General features: G+C 38.2%; 2 protein-coding genes across 2 annotated transcripts; one reads left to right on the top strand and one right to left on the bottom strand.

Annotated features, from left to right (window-relative positions):
* Positions 1 to 7553: 7553 nt before the first annotated feature.
* LOC106323839 lies at positions 7554 to 9880 on the bottom strand. Its single transcript, XM_013761898.1, has 11 exons — positions 9731 to 9880; positions 9407 to 9494; positions 9222 to 9290; positions 9021 to 9168; positions 8806 to 8930; positions 8657 to 8738; positions 8466 to 8583; positions 8221 to 8378; positions 8081 to 8144; positions 7774 to 7959; positions 7554 to 7700 (listed from the first exon to the last, which is right to left on the bottom strand). The coding sequence occupies exons 1-11, from the start codon at positions 9878 to 9880 to the stop codon at positions 7554 to 7556; spliced, it is 1335 nt and encodes a 444-aa protein (XP_013617352.1).
* Positions 9881 to 10935: 1055 nt separating this feature from the next.
* Positions 10936 to 11371, top strand: LOC106325930. Its single transcript, XM_013763983.1, has one exon. It carries the CDS (start codon positions 11062 to 11064, stop codon positions 11296 to 11298), a length of 237 nt encoding a protein of 78 aa, XP_013619437.1. The 5' UTR covers positions 10936 to 11061; the 3' UTR covers positions 11299 to 11371.
* Positions 11372 to 21503: the final 10132 nt, after the last annotated feature.

Here is a 21503-nt window from a genome sequence, read left to right on the forward strand (position 1 = left end):
TACTACTTGCTTATTTGGCTCATAAGCCTTGCAATTTGTTTCAGTGCTTGAATTTGACATGTTAAGTCTTTCTCTCACTTATGGTTTTCTTGTTTTAGTAATGACATCTTGAGCTTTGATTATGTTTGGTTCAATTTTTCATTTCTTTGCTTTCTATACATTCTTGCCTTACTTGTAACTTTGTTTTTATCTTTTCGTTTTGTAGGTTTGGTCTTAATGGTTCCGGTTCGAAACTGAAACGAAAGATTTTAAAGTCGACTTCTGCATTTATAGGAATTTAAAATATTTCAATTGTTGTATTTCTAACTTTTGACTTTCAAATTAAGTTCGAAGTTAATATATAAATTCTGATTCCAAAACTAATATTATAATAAATTTTTATTTCTAAATTAATATTTTTTTTAAACAAGAAATTCAAATTAATTTTTTATTGGTCACTAAATTATGCAACTAATTTATAAGCATATATCAATAATGTGGCTGCTAAATAGTCGCAAACCACTGCAACTAATTTGTAACTAAAAATAAATATTGTAGTCACAAATTAGTTACTTAAATTAGCCACTAACTTATAAATGTTTTAAATTAGTCGCAAGTAAAAAGAGACTAACTAGCAACTACTATTTACTAACTAATACGAGACCAAAACCGTGGTCTCAAATTATTTTTGCAACTGCGACCTTAGTTACAAAGGAGTTGCTAATATACCACTAACTATATAGTCTTACTTTAGTCGCTCTTTTGGGACTAATTTGCAACCAACATTATTTGCGACGAGCTATTTCTAACTGAATCAAGTAGTTGCAAAATAGTCATAATATCTATAGTTGCAACTATCTTCCAACTATTCTTGTAGTTACAAAATTGATGTTTTCTTGTAGTGTAGAAATATCATTAGAATTTGATTCAGTTTAGTTATTCCATTAAAATTAGAGCATATTAAATGTCATACACCAAATCACATGATTATTAAACATTAATTATCAACTAAAATTTACATTAATGTTTATATTCTTTATTTTATCTTATTATATTATATTTTATTAAAAATAAGAATAATCATATCATCCATATAGTAACAAAACTATTTTCATATTTTATGATTAAAAGAAATTAACAAACATAAAAATGAGGAAGAATAGTAAGCAAGTGTTTTAGTTGATTCTCATAATATACTACAATAAAATCTATAAATTAATAATGTTAGGATTATGATAATTTATTAATTTATAAAGTTATTTTTTATTTTTTAGATTTATATTTTCTTAAATATTTTATTTAAAAACAAATAATATTTCATTTCATGATACACCGGCCCAACTTAAAACCAGATAAATTTATTTTATCGAATATTAATTTATAGAATGTCTACTGTATATGATAAAATCATATTATTAAATATATTAACTTGACAAAAAAACCAAAATAGATTAAAGGAAAAATTAAACATATTTTGATTGTAGAAATGGTAAAACAAACATAGAACAATATGAAACAATTTTTAATGGATTGTATTTATATTTTACAAAATATTTATAAATTCATTAATAAAACATAAAAATAACATTCTGCATCCAGAACTAAAAACTGTAAGTTCTTCCATTATTTTAGGCTCATGCATCTTCAATCCGGAGACTCCTCTGAAGATTGTGGCTCATGTTACCGGTTTAACAAAACACACCTCTGCTTTCTGACCAGTTCCACTAATCTGGTTTCTTTCGGCTAAAAAGACACCAGATGGCGCTGCAGAACATTGGTGCATCAAACCGAGCGGCAAAGGTAATGAACATCGGTACAATAATTCCAAAGATGGTTACCAAGTTTGAAGGCAAAGGTAACAGGCATCAAGACCAACAATGTAGACATTCCAGAAGCCTTGGGGGAGGCTTGCTTCTTACACGATCGGCAAGTACTTTGGTTGTGAACTCGGGGCTCAATCCAAATATGACGACAAGATACATCTGCTGATCTCAATAGAATCATTCCGCTGAAAGAAAGGAAACGAAGCGGCGGTTAAATAGTTTGACTCTGGTTCTTAAAGCATTGTACGATCAAGAGATCATTGAGGAAAAGTTTGTATTGGAATGGTACTAAAGGGTCTAACCGGAGTTGACAAAAGCTCGCATGTTTAGAATAATGTCAAGCCTTTTGTGGAGTGGCTCTAGAGCGCTAAGTCCGAGTCCAAAGAGGAGTTTCAAGGAATCAATAAAATGGACATGTGATGTTTATTTTTCTATTAAGCTGGATTAAGGTATAGTGTAATACTTAGTGTAATGACTCTTGTTTATATATAACTAGCTATCTACTAGACTGCTTGTTTCCTAACACTCTTAAAGCTGGCTATCGTCGGAACTCGGTGGAAACTGGTAATTAATAAATAAATAAATAAAAGGTTTCTATCAAAGGGCTCAAGCCCAAAACTGTATTCAAGCCCATTATCTATGTATCTAGGATTCTTAGCTTTATATAAATATGTGCAAGGGTAATTATGTTTGGGTATTTTGGCCGCCTAGAGCAGCCTCTCTTCTTACACGTTTATATAATCTGAAACATTGGTTTTTGGTGACAAATCTCAAGTCTTCCCTTCTTTAGTTTTTACTGCTCAATAAAGCTCATTCATGAGCTATTTTCCTTTCATCTTTACGATTAAAATTTAGTTAAGTATATCCATTCGACAGAAAATATTGATCAACTAGATAACCACCAAATCCATACGAGAATTAAATTTCTCATTTTCTAATACAAATTGGTGTAACTTAAGTCTATTTGGGCCATGTTGTTATTAAAGTTGTTCTGCATAATTATATCAACATAAAAAGTTGATCGGAAAAAAGTCAAAAACCAGTGCCTACTAAAAAAAAAACATCTTCTCTATTGTTAAATTAGGTTTATGAAGTAAATCATAACGTAACCAAAACTTATTACATGAGACAAGATTGCACTATGCCACTGAACACGTTGTGTATAGATAAGTTCAACAGCACTAAGGTGATCCCATATTAGACATCTAGAAACTTTATGCTAATTAATTAATATTGATAGCATATCAATCAGATATTTAGTAGTTTTGACTTATCTCCGATGTTTTTAAACCCGACCCGAACACTGAGCCGGACAACTTACCGGATCGCTGGGTCACTGGGTCGACCGCAGGTGAACCGCGAGTTAATAAATTAATTAATTTTATTATATAATAATATATTAGCTATGAAAATAAATATATTAAAACTAAAGTTTAATATTTTTTAAATATTTTTAAAACATAAAATAATAGTTTGGATATGTATATATTTTATGTTTAAAAAGTATTTAGAAAATACTTAACTTTAATTTTTATATTTTTATTTTCATTTGACATACAAAATATCAAAAAATAGTTTAGATTATTTAAATTTTTCTGTAACAAAGTAAGAGTTACGACATCTAAAAAAATCAAGATATAAAGTTCATAAATATTTAAATGTCTAATGTGAATAATAAAGTAAACTTCAAATCCAGAATAAACCAAAAGTAAAAGATCATTGTAATAAATTATCAATATCGGAAATAAACTAACACCAAATCACATCAACTAATGATTCTCTCTACCATCGTTGACATCATTTTCTTCAAGTGACAAAGTGAAATCTTCATCAAAATCTAAAAATCACAAATATAAAACTGAAAAGGAAAAACCTAACTTTTTTTGTCAGCATCTAACTTCTTAATTGGAAACTTAGAATATAAAACATAATCTAAAAACTAAAAAAATGACGTAAAAGTTATTTATTGGTTCAACCGGTGGTTCAACCGGTATTGGGTTCCGAGTTTTAGTGGGTTTTTGTGGGTTTTTAAATATTGGGTTTTTCACAAAATCCAAACCAGATTTTTTCTGGGTCACCGGGTTTACCGGTTCAACCGCAGGTCCGGGTCGTATTTCAAAACACCGCTTATCTCAAATTCTTCATACAAACTATACATACATCAATTTGGAATGATAATTAACAAATCAATCAGATATTAAGTAGTTTTAACTTGTCTCAAATTCAATTCATACAAACTATACATACATCAACTTGGAATGGATGTCACTATACTAAAGTTTTATTACTACTTTTAAATCAATTTAATATTCTGATTGCCATGAAGCTGTTAATGCAAGCTGCTTCGTGTGTTAAATGTGTGTTGGTTTCACAGATAGCAAAGGGGTAATGAAATTGGACAATTTTTTTTTTTTTTGTGTGTAAATGTCATTACTTCAAGAAGAATGAAAGTTTGGTTACAAGATGAATTGAAACCAGAATCTGCTGTAAACAGCCATTCAGATTCTAAGAGACCGCAAAAAGTTTAAAAAAAATCACTAAGAACCTAGGTGATTTAGTCCATGCTTCTAGCTATAGAGACCTTGAACTAATTAACAATACAGTACAAGAGACAGCAATTTGAATCTCTATTCAAAGCCTTCTTGCTTAGCCTGAACAAACCTGCTGAGGCAAGAGGAATAGCCGGTGGGTAGGATCAGTCGAGCACTCACCGAAGTGGCTCCAAACAGGCATCGACGGAGACGGCTGGCTCACGTCCTGGAGCTCCATTGGAGGAGGACGTCGACAGAACCAGACCCTAACTATCTCAACAGAAGATTGAAGTGGAGACCTGTGGCTTTGCTGCTGTAGATGAAGCTCAAGTTACGGTCAAGCGCAAGCGGAACAACATGCTCCCCATCCGGTCACGCAACACAAGAGATGCGGCAGAGACAACAGGAACACCCAATTAAACTGTCGGAGCTTTGACACCAGAGAAAAGAAGCACAGAAGGAGTTGATAGCTCCTTTAAACATGCGACCCAAACGATGAGAGAGAGCTTGGCCTTGAAGCAGATGAAGCCGCCAAAGAGGGTTGTCCTCAAAACCCTAGAAGTCAACGCCGGTAGCTGGAAGAAAAGCCCAATCAATCTTCAGAGGAGCGTCATGGTCGCCATCTCTTGGACTAGGGGACAGAGGTTCTCAGTGGTGCGTCTCTTAACCACCTTACATTCATAGACTGAACGGAGAAGCTCTACAAGCACCATGGAGCAAAACCATAGAGGAGACCAACTGGATTGAGACAACGAGGCAGGAACGTGAAGGCAGCGATGCTACAGAGGCTCCGGCGGGTCTCGGATCTCAGATCTGACCCAAATCCGAGCGAAGACGGCGACTACAACGAGATCTATGGCATCCAAGGGTCCTTCTAATCATCTCGCCCTCGCCAGTGTTCCCGAGAAACTAAGACGCCTTGGATTTCTAACAGATCCGGAGAACGAACTCCATTGAATCTAGAAGCACCGCACAAAGAGAAGAGAACGAAGGGTGGACAGCTTGGATTAGAGACAAGAACAACATCGAACTCACCACCCACGGTGGCCGGAGACAGAGAGTCGCCGACCACCGCGAGAGAGAACAAGATACACCACGGCGCTAGGTTAAAGGAAGTAAAAAGGGGAGAGACTCTGGAGAGAATTTTTCTCTCACCTCTCTCTTTTTGTTCAAATTTTTTGGACAATATTCGACTCTAAACGATTCTATTCCAATGGAATAAACATTCTCATTGTTATTATATATAAAAATGCAAAAGATCTTTGCGCAGTTGCGCAGCCTCCTTGTGTTTTATACCACATTAACACTATATACACGCCGCCAATATTCCCTCAGAGCATGTTTAATGGGGAATTTTTAGGGGGAGATTCGGAATATAAGAACCCCGCCCTAAAAACCCCCATTAAACATGCCCTCACTCTTTAATTTAAGTTGTGTATATATACGTTTGAAAATATACATATTGGATAGTGGATTCTGTATTAAAAGTTTATATGCTAAGTTCGGATTTTATATAGTTTAAAGCGCATATCACATTCAACCGTTGTCATTTTTTGTGAAATAAAATGTTGTTTATTATTCACAATAATTCAATGTAAGCGAAATCTGTTGATACTCATATTGCAAATAAGCACAACATATATCAACTATAGTAAACCTTAATATGTATCTTCATTTAAAACGGACAAATATTCCTAAGGATAACAATTAAGTTACAATACTAAGACAAAACGCTGTATTACGTATTTACTTAATGTATTTTGTGTGTATGTATTATACAACTATTTAAAAAAAAAAAAAAAAACTAATTTGCAAACTGTTTTGCATGTTACATGCCTCATTTCAGCGTGAAAATAATTATGAATTTTATATGTTCTTCGTGGCATTCAAGTTAATGAATAAGGTCACTTGAAGTTGACCCACGTGGTGAATATTAATATATAATATTTGATTTTTTCGGTAAGATGAGTATCGGATCTCCAAGAAAGATGTATATAAATTTAGAACGAATCAGGAATATATTGAACATTATCTGATATATCGCCCACCCTCTTAGAGATTGTGCGAGAACAAGATGGTCTACTTTATCAAAAATTGGAACCAATAGAAGAAAACGCGACTTTAAACAGAGCCCTGACAAAGATGCGCGAAATATAACAGAATATATTTTGAATATAAATTTTGCATATTATGTTATTATGTATATAGTGAAAACTTATCTTCTTGTCGTGTATGACTTTTAGTTTCAGAAAAAAACCTTCTTCATTTCTTTGGTTATAGTGTGGGATATATTGTGGTTAGGGTCGATTCGGTTGTCATTTTGAAGCTAAATTGGCCGCTGAGTCAGATTCCTCTGAAGCCCTCTATAATATTTTTTTTGTCGACTTTGGGACCAGCGATAGAGGGGAAAGCCCCATCTAGGAAGCGGGGAGGGGTCGAACTCCTAAAGCAAAGGTTTCTAAGAGACTCTCACTAGCCACTGGGCTAGGAACCATTCGGTCTTAGGAGAGTATATATATATATAATAACTAGGGTCGGCCCGTACTACGGGCGGAGTGTGAATTATAAGATGATCTTGAAACTAAAGTATTAGTATATTAATCTTAGTTGTTCGTATGTCGCGTGGTTTTTTTTCGTTATTGGAGGGAGAAATGCATGAGAGTTTGATGGTTTGTCTGATTTTTGTTATACGTTGCTAAGTAGTTGGTAGATATATTAAATTTAGGATTATGGATGCCTGGACAATAATAGCAACTATTGCGTCAGTTGTACAAATTAAATAGTGTTTCAATGGTAATGACAAAGGAATGGGTTATATGTTATTATATTTAAAAATATATATATTATATTATACTCATGTATTTTTCCATCGACATTATAAAAACATATGTCCGCGCATGGAAAACACAAAAGCTTACTATATAGATACGTAACTAACGATAGAAAATCCTATATATATTTTTTTAACACATACAATGTAACATAAAAATTTAATATAAATAATTATACACTAACCGTAAGAATAACATAAATAATAATATACTAACCGGAAGGTTAACACCTCATAATTAAAACCGAACCGAAATGCATGCCGTTAAAATTAAAGGGCCCATATAATGGGGAATATCCAAAACAGAAACATTCAAATTTGCAAAATCAAATAAACATGCATAAACATTATGTAAACGATAGTCTGAACATTATTAATTGTTGATATATCTCAAACAGCACGTGCCTTCTTCGCCACTTTTGACGCCCCTGCGCCAGTCTTTTTACGCGCCTTACTGGTTCCACCTTGATCACCTGCAGCAGACGATGGCTCGATGGTCGGACTGGCATCATCATCATCGTCGTCGTCATCATCTCCCTGTACAATATGCAAAAACGTATATGCAACCAGCAAGGAGATAATTGAACATCACGATACACACATAACTTACATTGTTCACGACGTCATCTACTGGTAGACGACCATGATCCTCAGCAATACGTGTTATGGCGAATGTCTTGTGATGCTCGGTAAAGTTAAACGCAGTGATCCTCACTTGGAAAGTGTACGTTTTTCCTTCCATATCTACAATGAACGGGGGTAACCTAGTGTCCTCAGGGTTCACACCGTCTTCAGCCTTTTAAAAAAAAAAAGATGAGAAGTAAGATTTCGTTGACATCACGAATGTAAACAGTTATGAGTCATAACAGCATTTGTGCAGCTTCGCTTGCTCGGATACTATGCAGCTTCGTTAATACACCATCGAACCATACGAATACTCCTTCCGCGGTATCATCAGATATTGCCATCTCCACACGATAGCTATATGAAGATGGTAAAGGTGAGGTCAGGTCACCAGCAGACGTGTAAATCCTCATATATAAGACGCGATACTTACCGTAGGGCCCCAACAGCATGTGGATTGTTGCATACTCCACACGTGAATGCAGACTCAGTCCGCTGTAATTTTTTACTGCATTTTGAGCAGGCAACATAACACCACCCCTTATCTGTGTCAATCCGGACAACTTTCCCAGTGCACAGAAAATCAATCTCCTGCAACATATAATCAAGACTCACATGAAAAGCGAACACTGACACTACAGATAAAATAATACAAAACAAAACCAACAGCTATTATACCTGAGATGCAGCAGAAACGATGAAACTGCTGAGGTCAGCGATGGTCATAGTCTCCACCTTCGCATATGACTTTAGCAGTGGAGCGGCCGACGGCAGAGCAGTATCTCTGGCGACCAGCCTACGCAGAGCATAATGATTAGGCAAAGAACAACCGAACACACAAACACACAGCTGATTAACGACATTCATACCTGTAGAATTGAGCAGCTCCTGCTATAGTCTTCTTATCAAAATACACGTGCGTTCCACACGTAGCGTTAAGAAACAGACGACCTACATAAATGGGAATTTTTCAGGACAAAAGTGTTATGACATCACAGTATACCACACAATTTGATACCTCCGACTATCTTGGGATTGATGCTAGTTACGACCATGACCTTCGGATCAACACTCATAGCCTCAAGCTGGTTATGGAAAGTAACCGCCTGAGAGTCAAAGAAGCTTAAAGTGACGGTCTCATCACTGCACATATCAGAGAATCAATTGACATCAAATATATTCATCACTGCACATTATGGAAAAAATAAAACAGCATGAGAGTCAAAAATTTACCTTTCCAGCTTCAGAGTCACCATAACACGATTCTTCTCCTCTGGAGGATCACAAACCGTGCTCTTCACACTCAATATCTCACATATGATGTCTACATCAAGTTCGAAGCCGGTATCATTTTCTTTATAATACCAGTCTGATCCTAACTCTATACTCAAAATATCAACAACATATAAGTACGTGCTACTGTGATCAACATACCTGGTAGCTGAGTGTTTGTATTGGCAAGACCAATTAGCTCCTGTTGGTTACGGAACCGGAATGCTTCCTCTGGCAGGGGGAGTCAGGTTCAGTCAACAGTTGGAATGAGGTAGTCTCGCTGAACCGGATCATCAAAGACGAATCAGTGAGCCGGAAATTTTGTGCGCATCTGGAGACATCAAAACTTGACAACGAAAACATTGTTCCGGCAAGGAACCTATCCCGAAACTGTGGAAGACGGCCAGCACTGATCGTGACTTGCATCATGGTTGACTGAAACGCAGATAAGAATCCATCAGTTACATAAGAACTCAAAAGTAATTAATTATCTTTATAACAGGAAGACTGAACCTATACTAAACAAAAGGATCAACGACAAACCAAATCAACACTGACAATCACAGGAAGACAAAACCTATACTAAACCAAAGGATCAACGACAAACCAAATCAACACTAATAATCATAATTTTAAAGTACGAAACGACTGTGATAGGATGAACAACTCACGTTGACATCGACCATGAGCAGATCCATCCACATCAGCTCACCACCACGCTTAACGTTCATAGCCTCCCAAAATCGAAGCAGTCTCGCCTCCACAACGGATGAGCACTGCCCAGTCTTGAGATCGGAAAAGAAAACCTTTGTCAAAGCCATTTAAGAAGATGATGAGTAAGTTCTGAGTATGAGCAAGGTGTGAGATTAGGAAAGCATGGAAAGCGCATCTGTGAAATCGAAGCATATTTATACACAATATAGCCGATGAACGGCTCAAGAGGTTGATTTGAGTGGGGTAGGAATTAAAGACGATTAAAGACGATTAAAAGCATAACTGTTACAGGTTCTGGACGATCGATGCGCCGATAGAAGACAAACGAAGATCAGGAAGGGAGCAACTGATTAGGGTTTTCCGTATAAGATCTGTGCATATGGGTCTCGTGAAGAAGAAACCTCTGGTTAGCGTGTGAAGCCCGTTCAGACAGAAACTTTAGTGAAACAGTGCGGATCCGACGTGTCAGCGCGAGGGAGCTCCTATTTCCGACGTGGAATCCGAGTTGGCAGCCTCAGGATGGATACAATGCTTCTTTTATATATAAAGATAATAATTTTAATAATTTAGATAACTTATATAAGATGAGAAATTTGATCCCATAACCCAAAAAAACTATATTTCATCAACTAAACATATCACCTCTTCTCTCTTTCTTTCTCTTTATATCTCTCTCTACCTTTTTACCATAAATCTAATATTTTCTCCAATATAGTCATTCATCAAATTAATCCTATAAAATTTGGATAGTTTAGAAAAAAATAAATAATTTTATAAAATATTAAATAACTTGTAGTAGCTTAAGAATTAGTCAATAACACTATAAATTGTTTAAAATAACAATCAATCAAAATAATGGATAGTCTGGCTAATATAATTATATGTTCGACTCTTATCCAGTAAAAGTTATCTTTCTTTTTTGTAAAAAGCAGTAAAAGTTATCTTAATCTAAAAGGATACGTTTACCCAAAATTTTGGGTAATTCTGGTCATGAAAATGTCGGGATACATCATACATGACTAGGCGTAGTACTTACTACTTGGATCGGCAAACGCTAAACTCCTACAAACTTCGTTGATATAAAGCGTAAAGAAATATACATACAGAAAAGCAGATATATAGCGTATACGTATTTATAATATATTTTGGGCAAACAAACCCAATCAGTAAAATGGACCCCATCAGTTTATATCTATAAATAACGTCCCAAACCTCTCTCCCCTTAAAATGCAACAACACTCATCTTTACCAAAATACAACAACTTTTGTTTTCTTAATCGCTAAAAAGATGTCGCTAGCGATCGCGGAGGTTTACACGGTGAGGAAGTTTCACAGAGAGAGTCTGAAGAAACCGGCCAAAGCAACGGTTACCGGCGAGGGAGATGAAAAGATCATCGGAGGTGGGCTCCGGGAGGTCATGAAAACGCTGGTGAAACAGAATGGAACTAGAAGATTTGGACAGTGGTTTGTTGGGAAGCCAAACAAAAGCTCGGCTAAAGTTTCGGATCCCACGACGATTGAGTGATAAAGAAGAAGAAACGTGTTCTCTTGTTTTCCTTTTATTTATCTTTCTTTCTTTCTTTCTTCATTTTGTTTTATTTTCATGCGTCTTTTTCATTTTATTGCGTGATTGTAATTTTATAAAATAGTTTGTTAACGTTGTAAAATATATATGAACATATGAGCAACACTATATAATGGAACTTTTGGAAAATGTCCTGAATTTTCCTCAAGACCATAGCAAGTTGATGAGTTTTATGCCAGTTCAAACTAAACATGTGTGCTAAAAAATTTCATTGATGTTGTTTCAACAATATTAAGTAATGAAAACTATATATATATAAGATTAAATATACAATAGTAGTTCCTTTTATTACTTATCCAATTCGTTGCTCCGCAGTATATTCATATAAAATAGACTATCTCGTAGCTCTCTTTAATATGTTAGGATAAATCACACATTATAATGTTTTTGAGGCAACACTTTTAAATAGTAGATAAAAGAAAAGAAAATTAGTGGAACTTCAAAAGTATGAATAGTGGTAAATAAACTGAATATATCTATGAGTGTGATTGGGAGAGGGACTCTGATGGCTGTGATTGGTCACAGTGTTATGACTCAAGATACAAACAGCTAAAACAGTTAGGGGGTTTGTTTTTTTTTTTTTAAAAGAAACAATTTTACAGCTTTTTCCTAGGGGTCCGAATGGTAATGACGGATTTGATAAAATAAACAGTGCAGAATTAAAGTGCGGTGCAATGTAATAGCGATTCATGCCTTTTATGGGATAAGTGCGTTTTTGATAAAATAATATTGCGGTTTTGATAAAAAAATATAAAATAAAATTTATAATACAATTATAATAAAATTTGTTTGTTTACTAGTGTCAAAACATTTTCTAATTTTTATAATTTAAATATTAATATTTTTATAAAATTTACTATTTATTATTTTTAAATCAAAAATTTTAAAAACGAGTTTGATATTGAGCTGGTCAATGGTTTTGTTGAATTTGATCTGTTTTGACCCATTTTCTGGTTTAGTTAAAATACAGTTATTAACAAACCCATAACCGGATAAGAGAACGAGTCACGGTCTAGTCGGTCAGTCATGTTCAGTTTCAAAACACTGGTTAAAATTAAATATAACTAATATTTTAACTATAACTTAATATATTATGATTTTTAAAAACAAATATGAAGAAATAATATTTGACTGGTAGAAATATTAATTTTTGATTAGTTTTAGTTTTGAAATGATAAGATTTGTGAAAAAAAATGAAGTTTATGTTTGAAATCAAATCACTAATGAAATTGTTAGAAATTAAAATTAACATCATGTACTACTATAGAGTTATTTAATAAAATGTGATATTATTTATGAAAACATTATTCTTTGGTGCAGAATTTGAAAAACACTGTATGAATAGTAACATATTATCTGTTTTTAAAATAAATATGGTGATTTAAATAAATAAAATAAGTAGTTTAGTTGAAAAACACACATAAACACACGGACCGCACCAAAGTTGAACAGGGAAAGAGATGTGCGTTTTGTTTAAAAACCTTGAACAAACAAATTTTTTTTTTCCTTTGATTTGACATATGCACTATCTGTATCAATTCCACTCTTTTATACAGAAAAACTATGAATGGTAACCAAAAGCGGTTTAAAAAAAAACGCAAATGAAATACGTAGTTTTCTATGTTACTGTTCATTGCATAGATGTCTCAGCATTTGCTGCAGCAACATTTTTAGTTGTCTTGAAATTCTCTTTTCTGTTGCATGAGCCGTTTTTTTTTTACATCGAAAGCTCCATATTTTATTAAGAAACTATCAAGAGGTTGGCCTCATGAGCCTTCCAACTCGGAAGCTGAGTGTTTACATGAGAAAAAGAGAGACCTCGAGACCGAGGTTCTTTTGCAAGGTGGTCGGCTCGGAAGTTCGAGGAACAAGGAATAAAAGCTATGGAGCAAAAAGTAAACATAGAACGAATAAGATGAAACTCATCAAATTCAACCAATAAAGATGGCCATTTGTCTTCGTCGTTTTCTTCTAGGAGGTTGACTAGCTGAAGGCAGTCTGTCCTGAAGTTCATTGCACTAAGGTCCAACTGAATGGAGGATTTCATGGCCCATAATTGAGTTTGGAACTCCGCATGTAGGGGGGTTAAGACTCGGTTACTAGCAAATGAACCGTACGCCGTCGCCCCATCCTCAGTCGCTAGGACCATTCCCCCACCGAAAAGATTGTCGTCCTTGTGCCAGGACGCGTCGATCAAGCATTGGGGGCTGGGGTCTTGGGGTGGAGGGTCGGGGAGGGGGGAGGGAGCGTCGTTTCCTGCCTCTTCGTGGGACTACTCGATGATCTGGGCTGTGCGCCAGCTCTCTGCTTCTGCGCGGGCGATTTGTATGGTCTCTAGTGATGAGATGTCCTTGCCGTTAAAGGCCTTGTCGTTGCGAGCTTTCCATATGTACCACATGACCCACGTGACAGTTGCACTGATAGTTTCCGGGATTGCATATTCCCTTGCGTGCCATAAGACGTGATCCAGGTTACTATATATCGAGTTGCACGGGAATAACCCTGGAGAATGCAGTATGTCTGCTAGAGACCAGGCTTGGACTGATGGCGGACACTCGAAGAGTAAGTGGTTTCGGGTTTCTTCTTCCGCGCCACATCTCGGATAGGCTCGATCGGTTTCGCAGTGATGATCGGAGAGCGACCTACAGACCGGTAGGCAGTTGGAGATCGCTTGCCAGATGAAGTGTTTTATCTTTTTGGTAGTTCTGAGCTTCCAAACTTTTGCTTGGAGAGTTGTTGTGCTGGGTTCAAGGACCTGAGCGTTTTCTGAGTGTTCCGCTATCTCCATGGCCAAGGTACACCCGGTTTTGACCGAGTACACTCCCGATTTGGTGAGGTTTCAACAATAGTTAATGCCTCGGGGGGATCGAGTCGGCTTGAGGCTGCGTACATACGGAATGTCATCGGGGGCTATCAGTTCATTAGGAGCTCGTGTTTCCATTCGTTTGAACGAGAGTCTATCAAATCACTAACCCATAGCAAGGGGTTGAAAGATGGGCCACACGGGATGGGAGGGCATGCTGGTGTCGCTGGGAGCCAGGGGTCTGACCAAACCAGAGTGGTTTGCGCAGCTCTAATCGATTTTCGTAGGCCAGCTCTCAGGAGGGGTTGAGCAGCCATGAGGCTTCGCCAGACATATGAGGGATTACTCGCCTTTTCGACCTCTACCGGGTTTGATAGGTGATAATAACGCCCTTTAAGGACGCGAGCCAAGAGAGAGAGTTCAGATAGTGTATGAGCCTCCAGAGTTGCTTCGCAAGTAGTGCGAGATTAAAGTTTTTAAAATCCCAGAAGCCTAAGCCTCCCTTATCATGTGGGGTACAAATTTTCTTCCAAGCAATCCAATGAAGCCTACGATTATTGTCTTTTGTGCTCCACCAGAAGCGAGATATTGCGCTTGTGAGCTTGCGGATGATATCCTGTGGGAGCAGGAAGCATGACATAACGTAGATCGGGAGGGCTTGGGCAACTGATTTTATCGAGACCTCTTTACCACCTTTAGAAAGCACTTTCGCAGACCAGGAGTTTATACGACTCTGTAGACGCTCTTGAATAAATGCAATGGCCTGTTTTTTGCTACTGCAGATTTTCTCAGGTAGGGCTAGGTAGACTCCCATACCACCTTCTTTTGAAATACCTAGAGCCTACTTTATCTCAGATTTTAAACCAGGAGGAACTTTGTTACCGAACATAATGGAAGATTTTTCCACATTTAGTTGCTGCCCTGAGGAGCAACCATATGTATGGATGATCTTCATAAGCTCCGCACATTACGGGATATATGCTTTACAGAAAAAGAGGCAATCATCTGCGAACAGGAGATGAAAGATTGGTGGGCTACCTCGTGCAATCTTCAGGCCCGTGATTCTGCCTTCTTTTTCAGCTCCTTGAATCTGAGAGATAAGAGCTTCCGTGAGGATGATGAAAAGAAAGGGAGAGAGCGGGTCGCCTTGTCGAATGCCTCTCGAGGGGGAGATGCTGCCCTTTGGTTCTCCGTTTAGGAGGACCTGGTAAGAGACGGAGGAGATACATATTTTTATCCACGATACCCATTTTGGCGAGAAACCCAAATTGAGTAGGAGTGCCTCAAGAAAGGACATGTAACTTTGTCGAAGACTTTGCTCATATCCGTTTTGATTGCCACAAATTTAGCTTTGCAGCTTGAGTTTGTTCTCAGGGCATGGAAGACCTCGTGTGCTACCAGAATGTTATCTGTAATCAATCGTCTAGCCACAAAGGCTGATTAGGTTTCCGATATAAGGCTGGGCAGACAACGCTTAAGACGTTTGCTCAGAATTTTTGAGATGATTTTGTAGCTTACATTGCATAGGCTGATTGGCCGGAATTGCGACATCTCACTAGGGCGCTCGGTCTTTGGGATGAGGCAGATGTTCGTCTGGTTCAAACGGGGGTCTAACACGCTGTGTTGGAAGAAGTCTTTGACCGTTTGGCACATCACCTCTGCTGTGATACCCCAATACTTCTGGAAAAACGGCTTGTCATTCCATCGGGGCCAAGAGTTTTGTCTGGATTTATATCGATTACAACTTTACGGATCTCATCATCTGATGGAGTTTTTGTTAGGGCTTCGTTCATGGTCGGTGTGACCTTCTCTGTATTGTATCTTAGGGATTCTGCAAAATTAGAGGGTTCCGACGAGGTGAAAAGAGTTTGGAAGTATCCTGTTGCTACTTCCTCGATATCGTTTTCAGTTTCTGCCCAGAGGCCGCTCGCCTTTCGGAGTTTTGTTACTCGGTTCTTAGCTCTTAGCTACTTTGTGGTAGCATGGAAAAACTTGGTATTTTGATCTCCCTCTCGGAGCCAGTTAGCTCGACTTTTTTGCTTCCAATAGAGCTCCTCGTCTCTAAATGCGGCACAGAGGTTTCATTTCAAGGATAGGATAGCATCTTGTGAGAAATTATCGTCCACTTGAGCTTGTTCAAGCTGATCCTTGATTTCTTCTATTTTTTTTTTTTGCGTTGGAGGGGTTGGCACGCTTCCAGCGAGAAATGAATTTACGGCACTAGGCTATCCGTGCGTGGAGGTCCTCTTTGTTGAAGAAAGATGGGTCATTCCATCCCTGAAGTATAGAGTCGCGGAAGCCATTTTTCCCCAGCAATCTCTTATCAAATTTAAAAGCTCTCTTATCTTGTTTCTTTACTGATAGAAATCGGGTGAGGATGGGACGTGATCGCTTCCCCAAAGGCGGATATACTCCACATTCGAGTGGGAGAAGTTGTGGTGTCATTCTTCTTTACTTACTGCTCGATCTAATATACATTGAACTTTTCCAGATGCTCTATTGCCAACCCAAGAGAGAGGATTTCCTTTGTAGGGAAAGTCGATCATTCTGCAGTTCGCCAACATGTTTTTAAAGGGGGGGAACGAAGAATCTGAGCGTTTCCTGCCACCTTTTTTCTCTAAGTTACTGGTTATCTCATTAAAGTCTCCCAGCATCAGCCATGGTCCCGACTTTGTTAAGCTCATACGAGTAAGGCGTTCCCATACATTTTCTCGGTACTGAACGACCGAATCACCATATATAAAAGTTATAGACTTTGTGTCCTTCTATGGTGGCTTCAGTATCGATCATGAGATTATTGGAGTAAAGAACAAAAACATCAAAAGAATCCAAATAAAAAATGGCTAGTCCACCGCTTCTGCCCTCGGGTTCCACGGTGAACAATTTATTATAACCAAACTCAAACTGAAAATCCTGAAGAAAAGAGAGATTGTTTTTTTTTCAGAAAGAAAAAGAAATGAAGGAAGAAAACAACGAGGCAGTTCCCAGAGATGTTGCTTTGTCAGATAGGCTCCGGCGCCCTGACAGTTCCAAGCTATTGCACTCATATCTTCTTACTGGGTGGTTTCTGGGACACCACCGAACCTGAAAGGGACACAGATTTTTTGCGTGAAGCAGAAAGAAACACCTCAATGCGAGGGACCATAGTCGAAGAAGACGTTTGTCTTTTACCCGATATTGTCTTCTTCTTTGGGAAAGCACGGTTATTGAGCGTTTGTAGTTTCTTTAATGCCTGCGCTCCTTTAATATCAGGGGATCGGAGATTCCTCTTTTTCAACAAGCCTTTCGGAACGTAAGCGCCAGGCAAGCTCTCTTGGACTGGGTCGTGGAGACAAGCGGTTTTCTTGGCTGGGATGAGTTGCTGGTCCCCGGGTGCCGCTTCTTGGTGCACAGCATTAGCTGGAGAGAGTTGAGTTATAGCCTCAATTTTTTCTGCATCAAAGTCAGGAGAATCTCCAAGAAGATCATCATTATCAGCATCAAACATATTTTCATCCCTCATGTTCTCAGTCATCTCTAGGCCTTCCGTTTCAAGAACTAAATTGTCTACCTCTGCCAACTCAAGATCGGTTATGGTGGCATCTATATCCTGATCCATACCAACATCTAGTTCTAGGAATTTTTCTCCTTGTTTTAGGAGGGGGATCATACCTTTGAGCTTGCCGAGCAGACTGAGGCCACTCCAAGTGTTTCTCCGAAATGGTCAGGTTGTTGCTTCGGTGCTCTAAGGTCGTGCCGAGTGCAGTTGTAGTTTGGGACGTAGGCATGTCTGTGGCTATAGATTTCCCTTTGAGGCGTCGGATTATTTCCTCCTCTGAAATGGCGTTTTCAGCTTCTGTTCTCCTGGTTACAACAATTTCTCCTGATTCCAGGGACGCACGTTTATCAAAGATTGTCTTTTGAGAGTCATAAGTAGCACAGTACCCCTCCATACGGTCATGCTCAAGCTGTCGAGGCATGATATTGATATTAGATTTGCTCCTAGAGCTCTCAACATTGCGTCTTGGGCGCCATTCCATTGAAGGTTTTTGATTGGGCGTGTCTCTTCCTTGCGGGACAAGCTTCGCGGATGATGATTGTTGCTGCGTCCTCGATGGGTATCTTCCCATCTGGTTGGGATCTCTAAACGGCCCCACACTTCCCGACCATGGTGAGGTTGTCGATTATCTTTTCTGCTTGAGCTTTTGCGATCATTGGCTTGGTATGTAGTAACTCGAGTCTAACGAGTTGAGAAGAATGAGGGCGTGCTCTTCCTTCTTTTTTCATCACGGTAAAGCTCGTTGCTTCGTGAGGTTGCTGCAGGGCTGTAGTGTCTCCCTTTCAGAGGGGACCGGGGTCTTTTTAGTTGATTCCTAGGGTTAAAATTTTGGGAGCCATGGATCGGGAGTCTTGTTTGATCATTGTTGGCCTAGCTTTCCAGAAGTTGCTTCCTCTTGTACTCCCTTTCCTCCGGCGTTAACTGAGGGCAAGTGTTTTCATCATGGGAAATGAGGTTGCATGTAAAACAGTGGCGATGAAGAACTTCAGAGGTGAGAGTTACTTTTCCAATATTGCCATTTGGAAAGCCAATTCTACGTTCAAACTGCAGAGGCTTGTCTGCTTCAATGGAGACTTGAATTCGAGCCTTTTTGTCATCGACGAAAAGTTTTTTACCAAGCGCGTTGGCGATCTCCGTGAAGGTCTTGTCATTCCAGAAGTGTACTGGGACTCCCGTTACAGTTATCCAGAAGGGTATTGTGTTCGGGAAGGTTTCACTCGTGAAGGGTTCCCAATGCTCCAGCGCAAAACTCCATTGGTTGAAGTGGCAAGGTCGCTTATTCAGGACCATTTGTAGGTCCGCTTCGTTGTCAAAATCGAACTGGAAGCGGCCATTTCCAAGATTGAGACCACATAGTCTTCCTTCAACATTCCAGATCCGGGGTCGGGCAGTAGGTAGATTAGAGCGTCGATACTTCGCCCACAGATGTGGAAAACGCGTCCAATTAGCGTGAGGTGGAAGCGTTCCTTGGCGTCATTGATATCACATTCCGGGATGCGGATGATATCATCATCCGAGTTCAGAGCACGGTGATCGCCATTGGAGGAACCTCCCTTACGGAGCATGAGAGAGGATTAACTCATAATGAGAGTTGAGTAGGGGAAACTTAGCAAAGGCTAGAGAAGAGAGATCGAGATATATAAGGTGTGAAGGACTGCGGTGTGGATCTGAGACGGGTATTGTGGTGCTTTTATGATGCGAGTTTGCCCTAGAGTTTTAGTGAGGTCGGTGTTGGCCGGGGTTTGCCCTAAAACGGGAAATGAATATCGTGAGAATATTACGATACTTGGTAAGAAAACCAGAGAGAGAGATCGGAAAGTGAATATCGTAAGAATATTACGTTACTTGGCAAGAAAGCCAGAGAGAGATCGGACTGCGAGATCGGACGGGAGGAGAGCTTGGGGCACAAGGAGTGTTGAGTAGTCTCCCTTGTGCACCGGAGTCGGGAGAGGGGCTTCAGAGTGTTGCATGAGCCGTTTATGAGCTTTAGTTTCTTAAAAAATATTTAAGCCACTCATAAATAAACAAAGTAATAATTTAACTTTAAGCAATCGACGGAAAATGTTTGTCTATTTAATCATTTGTAAGTAAGGAAAGTGAAACAATATAAGAGAAAGTAAAAGAAAAAGTACTTGACAACAATATTACCTTAGATTTTCAAGATTCTCTTGTATCAAGTTGTATTGAATATAAATTTTGGGGATAGTGTTATATCATGAAACATGTTTTCTTGTATTTAATCTATTTTATAAACAGCTGTCACATTTTCTTGCACTTTTACAGATTTAACAATATCTTTTCTAGATGTCTCAGCATTTGCAGGTCTCTCGCTACCAAAAAAGAAGTAGCCAAGTAAGATCCCAAACAAATTCAGAAGCTCCCATCTTTCTAAATCTACTTCATGTAATCAAGCACATGGTACATGTTCTCTCTCTTTCTTGTCGTAGAAACATACATATTTAGATATCATATTATCTTCACTTTTTTAGGATAATTCAAGGAAAATTAGGGGTCATGTACATAGTAAAAAAAAAATATTAAGTTCATACACATAATAGATGGATGGCTACGATATGTTATATAATATGCTGAAAAATAACAAAATTACATTTGCTAGCACGTGGAGAGGTTGAAAGTGTTTTTTTTCCTTTCCCCTGAATAACGAAAAATCATTTTTACGACTACCCATTTGAATGCGACGGATTCGATAGCGTTGGAGATAGCGATTGGGAGTCTTAGCTTGCAAGGTTCAAGTTTTATGGCGAACACGTGTGTTTGAAAGAGAAAGATGGTTACTTTCAACAGTTAAGGTTTCAGCGTTTGTTCCAATTTCACGGCGAGATGATTGAAGAGACAACGACAAAGCCATTGTGATTATCAATTCAGAAACTTTGTTTATTTTACAGATCCGGTTGGAGCAGGTACCGGCGAGGAAGAAAAAAAATATGATGGTGAAAACTGATTTTGATTGGCAATTCATTTTGGCGTCCTCTATGTTCCTCATGAAAACCAAAATGTCGAAACTATGTCCCTGTTGATTAGTTTTTGTAGAACATATTTAATGGGTATTGTTGGACCCAATCTTGGTCAATACCATAATGGGCCGCGATCAAAGGCATGGGCCTTAAAGGGCCGGAGCCCGTAGCAAGAATATGAGCTCGAGAAGGAGTCGCCGAGGTCGCGGAGATCGTGCAACAAGAAGCTGAGATCGCGGAGCTACCACAATGGTCTCGAACTCAGCTTACTATAAAGGAAGAGGAATGGAAATAGAAGAGGACACACATTGAAAACCCTAGAGAGAGCTATACACTTACGCCGATCTTGTTGTTTTCCCATTTTTAGATTCTTTCTTTACCGATCTCGTTTGTATCACTCGATCTAGTTCAATCCATTGTATTTGATCTTATTGATATCTTCCATATTTAATCACATACTGGAAACTATTTAACATTGGTGTGTTCTAAAGATATTGTTGCCTACATCATTTGTGTTCCCTAGATAAACCCTGATCACTATCAAATACTTTCTGTAGATTTTAGGTTCTACAATAATCTTACAGGAGAAGAAGGCGAGGAAGAACAAGAGCACGAAGGTGAGTTTTTTTCGGTGATGATGAGAAGCACCTCACACCGGAAATATAAACGAAATACATAGATAGATGGTGATGGTCGCGGTCAAAATAAGGGGAGAGGGAACAAAACATCTTAAAAGAATATTGTTCCAAAATATATAAAAAAGAATACAATTTTGAAGTCGAAACCGTAATTTTAGAATCAACAAATTCATAAAAGCAAGTTATTGAAA

Source organism: Brassica oleracea, chromosome C2 (assembly GCF_000695525.1).
Source record: "Brassica oleracea var. oleracea cultivar TO1000 chromosome C2, BOL, whole genome shotgun sequence".
Classification (NCBI taxonomy): domain Eukaryota; kingdom Viridiplantae; phylum Streptophyta; class Magnoliopsida; order Brassicales; family Brassicaceae; genus Brassica; species Brassica oleracea.

Bases quoted from the DNA above. Each gene is read 5' to 3' on its own strand.
- LOC106323839 (XM_013761898.1), bottom strand. From the start codon at position 9,880: ATGGCTTTGACAAAGGTTTTCTTTTCCGATCTCAAGACTGGGCAGTGC. The intron at 8,931-9,020 runs GTAAATTTTTGA...TGATATGTGCAG, and splicing joins GTGACTCTGAAGCTGGAAAG to TGATGAGACCGTCACTTTAA. The intron at 8,739-8,805 runs GTATCAAATTGT...CCATTTATGTAG, and splicing joins CAATCCCAAGATAGTCGGAG to GTCGTCTGTTTCTTAACGCT.
- LOC106325930 (XM_013763983.1), top strand. From the start codon at position 11,062: ATGTCGCTAGCGATCGCGGAGGTTTACACGGTGAGGAAGTTTCACAGA.